Source organism: Charadrius vociferus, unplaced genomic scaffold, assembly GCF_000708025.1.
Source record: "Charadrius vociferus isolate BGI_N301 unplaced genomic scaffold, ASM70802v2 scaffold281, whole genome shotgun sequence".
Lineage (NCBI taxonomy): Eukaryota > Metazoa > Chordata > Aves > Charadriiformes > Charadriidae > Charadrius > Charadrius vociferus.
In genome coordinates this window covers 1,344,372-1,361,113 of record NW_009646633.1, presented here as the reverse complement: position 1 = coordinate 1,361,113, position 16,742 = coordinate 1,344,372, and the positions used below count along the sequence as shown (strand labels likewise).

At 39.0% G+C, this 16,742-nt stretch overlaps 1 protein-coding gene across 1 annotated transcript in view; it reads right to left on the bottom strand.

Annotated features, from left to right (window-relative positions):
* Nucleotides 1-1,489: 1,489 nt before the first annotated feature.
* Nucleotides 1,490-16,742, bottom strand: part of TBCD (tubulin folding cofactor D) — a 113,410-nt gene continuing 98,157 nt past the window's right edge. Inside the window, exons 30-33 of the mRNA XM_009888818.1 lie at nt 12,247-12,330; nt 10,774-10,932; nt 9,464-9,602; nt 1,490-1,546 (exon numbers count right to left, since the gene is read on the bottom strand). Coding sequence (XP_009887120.1) covers nt 1,490-1,546; nt 9,464-9,602; nt 10,774-10,932; nt 12,247-12,330 — 439 coding nt within the window. The remainder of the gene's footprint in view (nt 1,547-9,463; nt 9,603-10,773; nt 10,933-12,246; nt 12,331-16,742) is intronic.

The following is a 16,742-nucleotide window of genomic DNA, read 5'->3' as shown; positions in this document are numbered from 1 at the left end:
CAGGAAATCAGACGCAAAGCCCCACTTGTCCATATTCTTCTATGCCAAAAGGAGGAGGTGCCATCCAACGGCGCGGGCAGGCAGGCAGGCCTCAGAGCCAGGATCAGTGTTTATCCATCCCTAACTAGACCCAAATGACACATCCTAAAGTAAGAGAACGCAAACATTGCACTAAGTACCATTTTGGGCTCACCCATCTACCCCACCCAGCTGCTCTGCACACAGGCTCCGCCAGCGCAGCACAGCCCAGCGCAGCGGGCTCACTCGCCTCTCCAAGCACACACAGTAACTCGTTCATCGTTACCCCTCAACTGCAAGATACCTGTATTACCAAAAAACTGTCACAAGCAGGAACTGAATTCTCCTGTGATGTGGGAGACACAGACTTTACCTGGGATTTCCACCCATAACCTATCATTGTCCCCAGCAGGGAAGACTGGAGTCTATGTGGAAGCTCCAGATCACTGGCATGATTACCAAACCAAACAAGTAATATTCATTCCATCTGTGAGCATCTGACTCATTTTAAATTCCTATTCAAAAAGGGACTGCCAAATTTGATTTAAGAGAGATTATCTAAATACACACTTGAAAACAAGAGTAGACTCAAGTAAAACTTTTAGAGCTATAAAAGCTTTTCAAATTTATACGCTGTGAGCAATTTCTGAATCAACAGATTCCAAATCCAGTATCGTGCTCGTAGGATTCACATTGTACAGTCCTGCAAATATCTGCAGATGTGCCAAGATGCTGCCTGTGAGAGTTTGTGGAGTATATTTTATATTAATGAAATTAAAATCATTCTCTTCTGAAACATCTGCAAAAAAATCAGGATTTCACATTGGAATATCTTATTCATGTTTATCCATTCCTGAACTAAATACTTTCCAGAAGACTGAACTCAGTAAGGCAAAGCTGGGACATGTCTTTTTTGTTCTTCTTATTAGAATCTTAATTAACTTCTTTGGAGATATTCACATTAACGAAAGCAGTGGGATTTTGGAAGCGATAGCTTGTAGGCACACTATTTTGCAGCATCCCAACAGGATGCTGCCATTGCTAAAGGCTCTCAGCACAATAAAGAACGCACACCAAAAAGCACGCATGTAGTGAGCCGCTAAAGGAAAGAAGCTAAATGGATCTGATAGTGGCCCAAGTCTGCCAGGTGAAACACGCAAATTGAATTTGATTAATGTACTGGTTGTTAAACAATGAACCAACAGCCAACTCCTACACTGATATGAGAGTCAAAGACGTTAGCACGACCCTTTCAAGGCTATCCGGTCCAGAATCTGTCACAGCTGCCCCAGTTCAGGAAAACGAAACCAAAATCTTATATCCATATACACACACTCTCAGGAGTCCTATGCACCCGCATCTAGAGCAGCACTCAGCAGCAGTTGGTGCCAGATTTAAGAGGCCTGATGCATGGTGGAAAATAAACAAAAAAACCCTTTCATTAGCTTACTTCTCTTGCATGGTAAATATATCAAAACAGCCGTTTGCCAGCATTTGGTCCAGCATTGTCAGGAGAGGTACAGACACCCTGATGAAAGAAAATAATTTAACAATGTAAATACACTTCTTGGCATAGATATATACACTATTTCTAATTAGAAGGGAAGAAATAAACTTCCTATCTACCTACACACATTTAAATTAAAACTCTAATTTACACAGAGGAGGGTTGCTCGGTAACTTCTGTGCGTTGGCTAAATCATCCAGGTTGGCTGAGAGGGGAACATTCCGTTACAGCCAAAAGGAAAAAACCTAATTAACAATATGCCTGGTTTAAACTTGCAGGGTCCTGACAACACAATTAACAGTCGTAGAAAATATTAATTTATTTTTTAGTATCTAAACAATGTATTCCACAAAATGCATCAGAAGTTACACCACCCCTCACTGCAGGGAATTCCCAAATGAACCAACACACAACATGTCAGCTGGAATATCTATCGTCATTTCAATATGGTAATTTCAACAGCTCAGACAAGAAACAAAATAAAAATAAAATAAAATTGAAAATTCTATTAATAGTTGTGGTTTTTTCCCCTCTAGGGAGTATTTTCTATTTTGCACATGTTTGATAACTGAGGTTTAGAGACATTAATCCCATTATGCAGAATGAGTCACCTTTAAAGAAAAATCTTCAAAAGAAAATTATACTTCAAGTATCTGCGAAAAAACAAAATGCAGACTGGACTACAATGAAAAGTGTGCAGCAATACACAATCCCCAATATTGAATTATATAAAAACTGGTGCTTATCACATTATGCTTGCTATTAATCTATAGTAAATGCAAAGTACTCTACGATCACTCCTTTGTTATACATTTTACCGAAGGTACTGCTTTACCAAACAGCTGTATTAAAGCACATCTACATACACAGATGGAGGGTCATGTAGGGTCAGCATACATGTAGGCATATTAAAAAAGATGTGCCATACATCTGACTTCTAACAGTCCTGCCGTTAAAGACAAAAAAGTAAAAAGAAGAACATTACCGGTCATTCCGCAGGTTGTCCTCAAAGACCTTTAGCAACGTCTCACAAAACCTCTCCATAGCACTGGAATCATTCTGGATTTTCTTCATGTAGTCAAAAAGGCTCTGGGCAGAGTATCTGAGCTACAAGGGAAGGAACCTCAAATGAAGGCACAGGAACAAACCCCACTGCACCACACAAAACCAGGGACTACACAGCATCACGCTTATCCCTCACTCCCTGCGGTGTACACCTGCACTGCGAACTTCCATCAGCAGTTGGCTGTAAAAATTCAGTAACAGTATTTGACAGGAAGATGGCTATTTTACTTTCATTAATCCTTTTTCAAGGAAGGGTTTGGTTTTTTCCTTTTAAAGTTTTGCCATCGTAGGAAAAAAGACCACATTAAAGGTTCATTATTTTCTTTCTCTCAAAATAAAACATCCCCAAACCACTATGATTATCCTGCTTTACTTCAAATAATAATAATGTTATAGCTCTGAAAGTTAAAGAGTACACAAGAAGTTCAAGAGGTAATATTTATTAAACAAGCTGATGTAATTGAAAAATGCAGGCAGGTTCTCGGGCACCCGGTGCAGGCCACACAAACCAACAGTAAACTCGGGTTAAGAATTAAAAACAACTCAGAAATAATGACTCTTGGTTTAACTTCATTATGTTAATCAGCCAGTTTGGAAAGACGGCAGAAGGAGGTTTAGCGCGTATGTTCCAGGCTCAGCTGGAAACCATCCATTTGGGTCAGGCCAGCCCTTCAAATGGCCCAGGCCGTGGCCTTCACGCAGCCGTGGGCCCCGCTGTGCCAGAGCCGGCGTGCCCAGGAGCCCAGCCCAGGCTGGCTTCTCCCCTCCTGGCCCTGCTCAGGCCCTGCCGGGAACGCCGGCCCTGCAGCGCGGGCAGGGAGGTGGCAGGGGCTCTGCGGGACCCCCCTTTCCTGCGGGATCCACAGCCCCGAGCAGGTACCGGTACGCCCTTGCGCAGCGGGACAAGGGCTGCAACAGGCTACGCAAACATCCCTACAAACACGGAGTCTTCACTTCTGGGAGAGGTAGGAATTGTAGTTTCCAGGCTCATCTTTTAAAATATTGACTGACTTCCCTCGAGGATGAGAAAAAAAATTTGGAAGTTTTTGTTACAGGAACTACCTCAAAGGAAAATATCGCATCAAGGATGAACGGCCTTTCAGCAGCATTTAGGGGTGCATCAGCACAGAAGAACAAGAAACATTTTAGCCTTGAATCAAAATTTTGAACTAGTTTTCAAAAGCTTTAACCTACCTCTAAACAACATGGCACAACAATCCATACTACCTGGAAAGTGGCACACTCTATTTTAACCATTTGTTCTATAGTGAAGCATAGTGGGCATCACAGAAGCAGAAATATTTCTTTAAAAGGGTCAAGCACTTTAAAGAAATTATTTACTTACTCTGCATTTCAAAATGATAGTCAAATCTCAGTAAAAATTGTTTAAACATTTGTAAAAGCCAGCTATACTAAACTGAAATGCTGAATTGAACCACATGTGGTTCTTTCATATGTCAAAAGTAAAACTGGTTTGTTTCCCTGTATGCTGGGTATAAACTATACCATCACACTGAAAGGTCTTTACACAATAGACAACTGTAAGGAAGACAGATTTCCTGAAAATTTTAAACCTGCTAATTATTTTACACTACCCTTTAAAACCATCTGTGCGTTTAAGACCATTACAAATAAAGAAGGAATATTTTGTCTTAGTATCTTACACCAGCAGAGATCAATTATAAGCAGAAGAAAAGTTACATCCAAGTCAAGTCTCAGGAAAGGTCTCAAAGTGTGTATGGTTATCCATGTAATTTTCTCACCTATTTCTTTTGTCTTTTAAACTACCTTGCAGATCTCGCACCATTTTTTTTGAAGAAAGCTTAATTCCTCAATGCTTTTCCTGCAGATTCAAATGATTGAAAAGGCAAGAACAGGCACGAAAGCAAAGGGCAAGCATAGCTACACGTAGGATGTTCCAAAGCTGCGCAAAACCAAGAAGGAGCAGCTGGATAATCAGACAAAACTGCTTAATGAAAACAGCGTTTCTTCATTAGCAAGTAATTAAACAATACGTAAGTACAGGTGTGGATAAACCACCACATAACTGTTTGGAAGATTTAAAAATGGAACATTTTCCAAACAGGTAGCATAGACCACGTGAACTTTACTGGAATAAACTCCAACATAAGAAGATAACATTACATGAACAGGTTAAATTCATATTTCCTTCTCATGTAAACACTCCTTTTCTCCCAGATAACCTATGAGGACAATATCTGAGCTATAACCTTAACTGCTCCTGAGTATTTGCAGAGAAGAATGTTTCCAAATTTCTTCCTCATCTATGCAGAACGCAGAATTCACACTATAGCAAATGGGTGACATTTACCTTTCCCTGGGGTTGCACGAGGACTGGGAAAGGAAATTAGAAGGTTAATGGGTTGGAACTGGGACAACTTCAGATAAGAATTTCAGAGGAGGCCTGAGAATGACCTTGTTCTTATTAAACATAGTAAAAACAGGGTTTGCCAAGGCTTGACCCTCCCATCATTGAAGCCCATAGGAGACACTTCAGTGTTAGGCAACACAGGATAAGGGGAACAGTGTTCAAAGGGACCGTTCATCTGATGATAAAGTCCTGAGGATTTTATCTCCTGAACCGGGGGAAAGGCGTGAGGAAGCGTAGCTACAGCAACAGGAAAAGGCAGTTACAGCGTGGCGTATAAATAAGGTGTCAAACCTTCATGAAATTGTTTTCTAGTCATCTTGTTACAAATCTGAAGTACAGTACTCAAGGCAACAAGCGAGACTGATAAGGCCAAAAGAAACTTAGCTTGGGCATCCAGTTTGTAACAGCGCATTCAAAATCTCAGCTACCCGTCAGCTATAAAGATGCCTAATGCACATAAGGACTCCGATTCTTTCTGTGCAGTACTATCTTGGACAGACCAGATAAAAAAAGCCAGTGGGGCATGATGAGAAAGGAAGAGCCTGTACTGAAGATGTTCAGCAGATCGACGTGGCTGTCAGGGTCCCATCTAACCAGTCTCCTCGAAGCCTCAGGTTATCTTAACAGAACTCGGTCATCTGCACCTAACGCACCACAAGTGGAAGTCAAGTGAGTAACTACTGGGAAAGCCCAGACAAAATCAGAGGTACAGATAGTTACTAAAGGCTCCTGTTTTCATAGCAGCATTTCAACAGAAAAAGACCCACTCACAGAGCCAGAACATTCCTGTAACGCGTGCAGAAGAAACCACGTTACGCTCAATAAGTAAGACTGGTTTTGGATCATTTCTAACCCTGACAAATTTACAGCACTGAAATGGCAGTAGCCTATTTTTCTAGTAACTTCAGAAAAAAATGCATATGATTTAAATTTTAGCACATGTGAAACCATGTCTCCCCGGTTTTACTTGCAACACTCCTTTTAAAAAAAAATCAAAACTTTGGAGGCAAGTAAGTAAAGTCTGATATTTTACAATAAGTAGGAATAAAATCATTCACACTGTTTTTTCTTTAAAGAAAGAATGACAGAAATTATTCTCAAATGTATTTTGCTCTAGAATTGTCAACCAAGAAAACTGGACTTAGGGCCTGTTCCTTCAACCCAAATATAGATTAATTTGCGTACAATTCGTCACAGTAACCAGATGTTTTAGAACACCATCCACGAACGTCCCAACATTTTCATTTGTAAGAGCTAACACAGCTGTTCAAAGCCCAGTATTTTCTCCAAACAGTACATGCAGTCACAAACATAACTGGCACACAATGAGTCCATTTTGAGGAAAGTAAAACCTAAACTGCATCATGTACTTGGCACACACATAACATTAACATCCACGTGCTGTAGACAGGCTTTAATTTGTCAGGTGCTTTAACAGCCATATGCGTCCATCCCATAGATTTGGAACTGGCTACTCCAATTGCTACAGGTCTGTGGCATCTTACACTGGAATCCCAGTATACTGGCCTGGGAGAAAAGTTTTACTTTCCAAATAGGTTGTCTTTTTTTTTTTCTCCTTTAACATTTTACTTAATATTTCTATAACATTTTAGAATGTCATTTTCACTTGTTGTGGGGGGAGGGGAATCACAGGACATTCTGTGCCTTACCAAAATTTTCAATGTAGTGTAGTTGAACAATCATGAAATTATACCAAAATTATATCCCGACCCCTGAAACTACAGGGTTTGTGAGCTGGAGAAAGAACACCATTGTATAGTTCTGATCTCCATATACTGAGAGGATTTTTTATGCAACCATAAGAAAGATGCATCATTGTGGGCCAGATATATAATTAGAAGATTCTTTTACACAGAGAAAGTGCCCTTTGAACCCAGGCGATGTTGCAGAACGCCAAATCCTAAAGGGAATGACATCTTCTGTTTTTCCAGATTACTTCAAATGCTTGAGTTACAATTCTTTCAGCAACCACACTGCCGCCAAAATGCTTCTGAGATACCCCACACATTGTTTCAGAAAATCTCTTTAAAAAGCAAACCAAAGAACTCCTCTTGCTAAATATACTGAAGAGCAATTTTAACTATGGAAAAATAGCCACTGACCACCGAATTACAATAGAGCCTTTCTCCTACTAATTCCCCAAGATGATTTAAAGACAAATCGACATTTGAACTCAGATTATCTTGCAGTATACGAGAATCTTCAAACTTTCTAATGTCTATGTCCATGTGTGTATGTGCATATGTATTTTTTTAAGTGAGAGAGGGAAGGAGAGATCACAAGAGCACACACAGGTTACTGCAAGAACACATATTTGAATAATCTTTCTCCTTTATCCAAGATATTAAAAATCTGCTTCTTTCATATGGATTTAATAGGGATAGTTCTTAAAATTTTCTATTAATGTTTGAAATCAGTCCCTGGATATTTAGTAAAGAGCACTACAAGCTTTGATAGAATTGTTAGAAACGCAAGTCATTATAAGACACATCAATTCTAATTTATGTATCACATTTTAAATACTAAATGTAATTCACCCCACACTGTATAATCCCAAGTGTAAGTACCCTATACTTTGAGCCTCCCTTGCACTTCTATCTGGCTCAGAAGAGAATTAGGTCATCTTCTTTCTAAAGCCAAAGCCCTTGAGAGTATTTTAACCGGAACAAGCCTTTAGTGTTAAAGGAAAATGCAGGGTCACAGAAAGTTAACATTTCAAAATCGTATTTTGAAAACAGTACAGAAGGTTTCCCATAGAAATACTGGCAGATGGTAACAAGGGAAGGGAGCTGAAAGTAACTGAACTGTTTACGCTTTTCAAAACCAGACACAACCAGAACTTTTTTAAAAAAAAGAAAAAAATTATATTAAAATATTGAATAAGAATTCTCCTCTGACTTTAGTCAGCAGTCAGAATGTCTGTTCCTTCACAACTTTCCTCCCTTTTTTATACTTATACGAATAATTTTGGTTTTGGTGGAGCCTCCTGTAATTAACTGTGTTTGACCAAAAGCTGAATGTCATGTGCATGTTTGCTATTAAAAAAAAAGAAATCTGTTAAGAGTTACATTGTCTAGCCGATAATTATTGTCACAAACCAATAAGCATATGTTTTCAAAGTTTTAAAATAGCCATTGCTATATAATTAGATGCCATTTTAGAAACATTAGAATTATCAAAATTGGTTTAGATACATGAGACTGCACAGTCATCAAATGCTCAGCTACACAAAACCCGAAGGCATATGGCCATCTCTGGCTCACAAGCGCAGAACCCGTGGCACCAGGCAAACCCATCACTTGGGCATATTCCGAAGAGCTCACGATAAGACTGGGAAGTGGAAGCCATGGGAGACAAGCTCGGGATGATTACCTCCTTCCTTCTGTGAACCCAGCACAAGCTGCTCTCTCTACAAAAAAACTGCACTGACCAACACCTACCACTATTCTACCAGCTTTCTTAATTAGACACAGCAATCTTAATTAGAAATACTCTTAAATACTCTTGGGGCGCTGACTCATGACCTCCTTCTTCTGTTAGAGGACCACTGCAACTTAAAGATTTAACTGACAGTCCAGAATGTTCTGTTACTGGTCCGATACTTCTCTGTAGTGTCATGTTGACTCTCCTATGGAACCGTGCCCTAACTCCAAGAGTTGTTTTCATACATGTTACATCTTTTGCTACATGAAATAACAAAAAAGTTAGAAGCCAAATACCTTGATACCAAGAATTCTGAAACTAGCATGAAAAGCCGTAATATAAGGACAGAAGGATAGACAAAAATTATGATATTGGCAGCATAACAGTCTACCGAAACCAGCGATAAAGACACTGTTCATGCACAGTAGAATGAAATAGAGATTGCAAAGCTCAGAGGATTCGGACAGACATTTGAATGATATTTCTTTGAAATGTAACTTTTAGTATCTCTTTGGTACTTTTTTAGAAAGTGTATCAAATTAACAACAACAAAAAAAGGAACATACTATTAACACATATTGATGACTAATAGTTACCTTGCATCGAGTTACAAATGAAAACAGGGATTCACCTCATTTAAAACGAGCAATCAACTTTGCATTTAGCCACATTTAGCAAGCTGAACAGCTCTTCCTCCATTAACAGCTTGGAAAGGTGAGCAAATAAACATATGAGTTGATTGCGCCAACAGGCTGAAACTCTCCCCTTCTATCAGGCGAGGAAACGAGAAACAGTGTCCTTACTCCTTGTTTCCTGCATGCTCAGTATGTGAAGAAAATAATACTTTTAAAGATGAAAAATACAAAGCCCATCAGGTTTATAAGTATGACTTGATTTCTTTTAAAATCTTACATCTGAGATTCCCATAGAAAAAACTATCTGCAATATCCATTGTAACAGATTAAACACTTTCGTCAACAATTTTATCAGGTAATTGTGTTCTCCTACCAACCAGAAAAGCCACTCAGCTTTCTTACCGTTGTCTCCGTTAATCCACCAACAGACACTGAGAGACCCAAAAGCACATAGTATTGGTATGCTGGCAAACCCAGAAGCTGGGTGATTCGAGGGAAAGCTTCTGATGCGGCATTCCAGTTTAGAGTCTCTTTCTCTGACCTGGGGAAAGGGGAAGCAGAAAAATAATCTTTTATGTGTGCGCTGTCTTTCTTCTCCATACATTCATTCCTGTGAGAGCCCCTCATCCTCAAGCAGCACATCAGTGAAGAAAGTTTCCAAATTACCTAAGCATCAACTTAATCATTGCTCTTTAAGCACATGGGGAAAATACAAATCAAAACTTGCTTCACTTTACTGGCAGCAGCTGAACCTTCAAGTGCTTGTTCTGATTCAGATAAGGGATTTGAACCACAGTTTCCTTTTCACATGCACTTTTCTCTACACCAAGAAAACGAGTTCTCCTTCTTGCGTTCCATTCCCAGTTCTCTCCCTCCAACAGCTGGTCAACAACTGACACAAAGACAGACTTATCCCAGGAAGGGCTGACACACACACCCCCCACCACAGATCAATCAGCAGCCAAGCAGACAGAGCACTTTTTGTGTTACAGGAGGTTGAGATTCTGCTGAACAAACAGAATGGGGACTCAATGTTGAACGTTCCTCATCCCAATCAGGTGTTAATAATCACCAGTGAGGAATGAGTCACTTTCACTCTTGCTTTAATTAGAAATTCCATCTTGGAAAACTACTGCATCTAGAGCTTGGTTAAAACAATACAATTCATTAAAAATTATCACTATGATCAATCAATGTTTTCCACTTGGGGGAAAAAAAATAATCAGGAAGGGGTACTGCCAATAAATTCCAGCTCTCACATTATGAAGAGAAAATGAGATTATACAACAGCCATTTCATAAACAGCAGGATTATTGAAACACAGCTCCCAGCAGCTCTGTTTTACCAATGGTCTCCCATCTACTACTGACATGATCTCTACCATCCACCATGAAATTGGCCAATGGGTTCAGAAATTATTGGGGTTGATCCAGAGAAAGACACATGCTGCATGACCATATAAGACCTATCTCCTTCGGAAACTATGGTTTTAACAGGAACTCATACTACAAGTTCGTCTTTCCCATATTTTATACGTTTATGCATATTCAGTGGACACTTCAATGAAATTCTGACAAACAGCACCAAATATTCCTCCATACACATATTAGGCATTTGGGGACAGAAATTACAACAGGTTGCTTGTGTTAGGTGTAACTGTGCACACGTATCTCTTATTTCACTTGTTTAGGACACCTTTTTCAATATATTACCTTGGAAATATCCTCTCTAGCTCTTCTCGATGAGGTACGTGTGGAACTGGAGGATGGTCAAAATGTAAAAGAGTAAGGAACACCGATCCCGCATGAGCTCGAAATTTATCTATTTTCTCAGCCGACTGTTGAGCCAGCCAGCACATAATCTGTTTGCAGCTATAAACAAGAAAACAATTAATCACATAATTTAACCAGTAGAATGTGTATTTAAACTGTTTCAACAATTTCAAAAATATCCTGCTATGGAAGTATTCTGGTTTAACTCTTCATAATGAACGTACAAGTGATTTAAGACATCAGCATGGTGACAGAATCTTTTTTCTTCCATAGCTACTCAAAAACCATCATGACATTAATATTACACATTATTTGATATTCACATACCACCTTTCATCCAAAAAGATACGAAGGTGCTCTATGGTTCAGATGAAGTGCTGCATTTCAGATGGAAATAGAGCAGGAACTTTGAGAAAAGCATGTTTTCAAGTAGAAAACTGCACACGTAGCAGAGGACAGGGTCTATCCCAAATCTCATATATCCCCAAATTAATCACTTCTTCCACTCTGGTCAGCTTTTAACAATATCCTATTTTTCCTACATTCGTAACTAAATTCTCAGCTACAACACTGTGTAGTGATAGTAAAACCAGCTAGAATTCCTTTGGGTACAGCAAGACCCAGAATATTGGGAAAATGTGATCCAGCTGGCAGGAATGCTTTTCCAAGTTTCATGTGAATAATCTATGGCCGCAACAGACCAATAGGAGGAAGCCCCTGGACAATGGGCACTGGTTGAATAGTCTATTCCTACAGAATCTAGTATATTCCTTCTAAGTGTGCTTCAAAGTTTGGGTTTTGTTAAATTAAAAAAGAAATCATGTATATATTCAGGTACCCATTGGGCAAGCTCTGTCCACAAACCAACACCATTACAAGGACAGTTTTGCTGCAGCTCAAGCTGCAGCGAAGTATTATTTATTTTTTTTTACTATTAGGAGTACTGTATTATGAAATTAAAAATCAGAAGCTCAGTGTAAATTGTCTTTTTCTGTATTTCCTTACTAATAATTCTGCAAAGACGACAGAAATGAATACAAACTCATCTCTGCATTTTATCACGTTCCAAATTCATGATGCAATGCTCTGGATAAGCGGGCAGGTTGGCTTTCTATTTAAGCGAACAATACTGGCAAGCTCCACAGAGGCGGCAAGCATAGACCAAATCTCACAGGTGCGCTGTATCTCAAAGGTGGGACTGCCACCCAGTTTCTCTTAATAAGGTTAGTCTCTCTGAAAAACACATACGGTATTCTCAGCATCTATACAGGTATAAGCTTGATGCACTTCTGTCAAAAGTTCTGTCACACCCAAGAAAGTAGTAAGTATAAAATAAATATATAAGCAATGCTTTCTTGCTTGGACTGGACTGTAGTTATAAGAGATAAGACAAAAATAGTACAAGTAGCATACATGTCAGCATTAATTAACTCCGCTTCATTCTGAACCAGCAGAAGAGTCACTTCCATTAAACTTGTCATAGCCGCTTCACGTACCCTGTTGAAACAGAGATACATTAGAGTAGTTACATCAGTATTTGTTTAAATAAATACAGCAGCAGTTAAGTTAGACACTGGCAAAAACTCAAAATAATGAAAGCATTGACCACTGAGAGCAGCTATCATATTCTGGGGGGAAGAAGAGTGTGTAAAGCTGTACCCCACTCAGTGAAGCGAAGCCCACGTTGCACCGAGGGTACAACAGTCATACAAGTTTCCAGGCAAGCCCCCTGCCTCACCATCCTATTTTTTTTATTCCAGCTAGATGTCATCAGGTTTATTCTTTATTTTAAGAAGATGAAAACTGATAATGATTAGTAACATTTAGCGTGCAAGCAGATACATTTAAACCCAAGTGCTTTGTCTGCTTCAAGGCAGCACCATCTAAAAAGGCCAACTCACATTTTGACGTTAAGATATTTAAGAACTGTTAAAAGTGTCATGTTCTTGTAAATTTTCAAGTTTAATACTTCCAACATTCAAATAGTATTGCGACTCAGAATGGCTTAAATCTCTATGCCAAATAATAGTTTTATGAAAAAGATTAGGTAAAGTAACACTAAGTTGTGCTTGAAGTGCATCTTATCGATATGGTGAAGATTTTCTGCCTTCACAATGTCTAAATGTAATACCAATATAAAAAAAAAAAAACCAAAACACGAAGAACATAACCTCAATCAAAACCCAAAAATCAATACACTTGTTTTAAACCACATGCCTTGTCACCACCTAAGTTGCTAAAAGCAGTTTCTTAAGATATGGGCAGTACCATGGCAGATCCTCAGCAGGTTACATGATCCTGCAGAAGACCAAGACTAACACATTCATCATGTTAATCACCCATGGAAATGTCATCCTTTCTAATAATTTTTTTTTTTAAATCAAAATATTTGAAAGGGTACACCTGTGTACCATAAAAAGACACATTTCTGTTTCTAATTTCCAAAACAAGCTGAAAATAGTTGCCTATGTAATCTAAAACTGGGTGGGACATTTGCTATAATGGTAAAAAGGTAAATGACATCATTTTTTCCTAAGTGGTTTAATACAAGTTTGGCAATCTTTCATCAAAGGATGTTTTCCTACTTTTTCATATAGTATCTGACTATTAGATATTCATGTCTAACACCTGTAGACAGATTGGACAAGTCCCAGCAAACAATCTGTCAAAAGAAACATAAAGTTTGCATATGGAAAGTAAAGTTGCTTAAACTTTCCCACGATTCCATTAAACAAAGACAAAAATTACAGACCAAAGAAAAGGTCTCTCCAGAGAAGTGGCAATTCTCCCCAAATCTTTCCATCTTAGTCAATGGTTTAACAGAAACAGAATGATAAAACTTTCATATTTGAGAGGCCATAAAAGTATTCAGCAGTTTGCTATGAGAAAGGAATCCCCTTCCCCCCTTAATTTACATGTTTCTTGACTTGATTTTGGCTGGCGTTGCCAAAGTAGCTTAAAAAGAATCTGGTGCTCAAAGCACATTTGAATTTCAATGGATTTTGGGAATTTAATTTCCTCAGGATTTCTTTGAAAATTTCCACTGTAGAGTTTAGTTTTGTTTTTAAACTAAGACATAGACAGAAGGATAAACAATAGGTATGGGGGGAACCTGAGTGAGAGCTGTCAGACGTGGAAGTTAACTTGACTACCTAATTATACTTAGCCAGGTTCTTATCTACTTCAGTATCTCGCCTAATTTTGAAAGCAAAAAGCTTAGTATCTCTTCCCTTTCTCTGACTCCCCACCCAACATGGTTGCTCCTACGTTTTCTTTCAGCTACACCTGTGTCTCGCTTGCATTACTACATTCTCTGAGCGAGAGACCCGTTCACCTCCCTCTTGCTTCTTTGACAGCTCAGGAAGGAGAGGGAAAGCCAAGCTCCTTCCTTCCTTGCGCAAGCTGGAAGGACCTGCTCTTGAGCCTTACTAGTTTGCACCCTTGTTTCCTCTTCTAAATTTGAGACGTCAAGCACACCTACTTTTCTCTGATTTCTCTGCTGTTATTTCCCTGCCGTATGACAATTTTAACAACTAGTACTGAAGGCTGAGGTATCATTGTACAAACCAAGAAAAACACAAACACACAAACATTAACTCAGGATGATAAGAGCGGTCCGGATTATTTGTCCTGTGTACTTTTCCAGCACATCTGTAAATACTGGAGTGAAGTATCTAAAGGATGAAGGCTAGTCAATTAAAAAAGCACGCCAAACCCAGTACTACGGCATAAACGATCTTTCTTCTACTTTGTGCTGCAGAACTTACACTTCCCATTCTGTTCAAAGACCGAGTAGTTGCACCTAACTATTGCAAGGCACAATGGAACTGATGAGATCTCAGTGACTGATGATCACTCAGCAGAGCACACGCATTGAAGTTTGACAGCAGTATAAACCACCCGATGATCACTGGCAATGAAAAACTCTAGCGTGATACGTGTTGCACAAAAGCACAATCACAACTTTTTTTCCTACATAAGAGTTGGTTATCGGGCGTGTTAGAGTAGCTCCCATTCCTCATGGGAATTACAAATGTACTTCACAGCACCTGCCCTTGTGTTCAAGCTATCTAATAATCAATCCTTAAGAGAAGAATGCCACTGTAATTAACGTTTTTCTTTTTTTAAAGCAAACCTGGGGCTACCAAATAGAATACCAACACTGAAGCGAAGAGCGAGGAGGACAGAATTCTAAACCAGACATAACCAGAGATGTGAGCCTAAACAAAAAGTTCCCAAACTCACACAATGCATACTTGGCATCATGTATTACTCTACCGGACTTGAACAGGGATCAGCATGCTATGCGTGGCTGCTGAAGCTGAACGCAGCCAGTGCTCCAGAACTGGACTGTTTTGCTTGCAGCAGGGAGGAGGGAGCAAGCAAGTCACTGAGACTGTTTTGGCCACAGAAGGAATTACGATGAGCAAGGAGGAGTGCACACCCTCCCCTGCAAGGTACAGCTAACATCTCGCCCATTGCAGCCTTCCCAAGTCAGCAATTACCATCACAGGTCACAACCATCATCTGTGAGCTCTGCCAGCTTTGCTACAGCCACAACAGATCCAGTTTGGAGCCTTTCATGTCAGTAGTCCTCCAGCCCTCCTCACCTGTTGAGTCTCAGCTGCCAGTGACATTATAGTAGACGCCATTCAATTAAATTAAAAGGAAATTACGTTTCATGTTCATATATTACTGTTGAAAACACCCTTCAAAGAGGACAGTGACTGAAAGAATGTCTAAAACAGTTATTTCATACAAACACTCTGCCAGGATATGATTGAAACTAAACACCAAAGCCTTTCATGTGATTTAGCACTGTTAGAAGCACAAGAGCTTCTTCAATGAACTGGGAAAATAAGGACACCTTTCCAACCAACAAAATATTTCACACCAGTACTTTTCAGGCACTCCCCCTTCCCTGCCTGGAATGTAATCAAAGTATAGCCAGATAGTAGATCTGAATAATCAACAGGTTGTTAATTTACAATCCTGAACACGCATCTCTCTACCCTGAGATGCTTCATATCGTTGCCAGACAGGGCAAATATATATTATCGTGTCATTACCATACTATACAAACAGTATTACCCATACTGTTCAACAGGGCTGATAATTTATGTATAGAATACTATCTAAATGCAACATATATCTGCATATTTTCAAATTAAAATTACGGAATAAGACAATAAAGTTAAGAAGTCTTTGTCAAAACCAGCATTTTACTCAAATCAATTTCCACCAGCTAACAGACAACTAAAATTAATTTATCACATTCATTACTTAGCTCATGGCTTCTCTATACAAGGATTAAGTGTTACTGCTCTGAGCTGTCTACATAGCAGCAAAATTGTCATATATTTTAAATCTACAGATACTGAATTTATTCCTGAATTTATTACTTTTTATTAACAAGTACTATTTCAGGCTGGGCATATTTGTACTGCATAAATACATGCAGAAGAGAGCCTGTATGTTTCCTTAGTACTTACTTGATTTCTAAGATCCATTTTTCACATGGTTTTCTCACCCTGTAACTACCTTGCAGAATTCTACAGGATGAAGTGAGTAACACGAACTCTTCATTGCTGCTCTGTCTCCCACATTCAAAGATTGCAGGAACGTCCAATCAGTAAGTGATGTTACATCCCCATTTATAACTTCTTCGGAAATTAAACACAAACTCCGAAGAAGAACATAAGGTTTATAGTGCTTTGGTTTATCAATTTAGAAATTGTCTTTTCAGATCACTGTTACTGAAGGAATACAGAACATTCAGATGAATGCAATATTATATACTGAATCTTCTTTATATATTAAGGGAACTGTGAAGACTAAAGAACGTCACAAAAATATGACTGCTATAGACTTAATCTTATACCTATTCTACAGACTTCACATCTATTCCT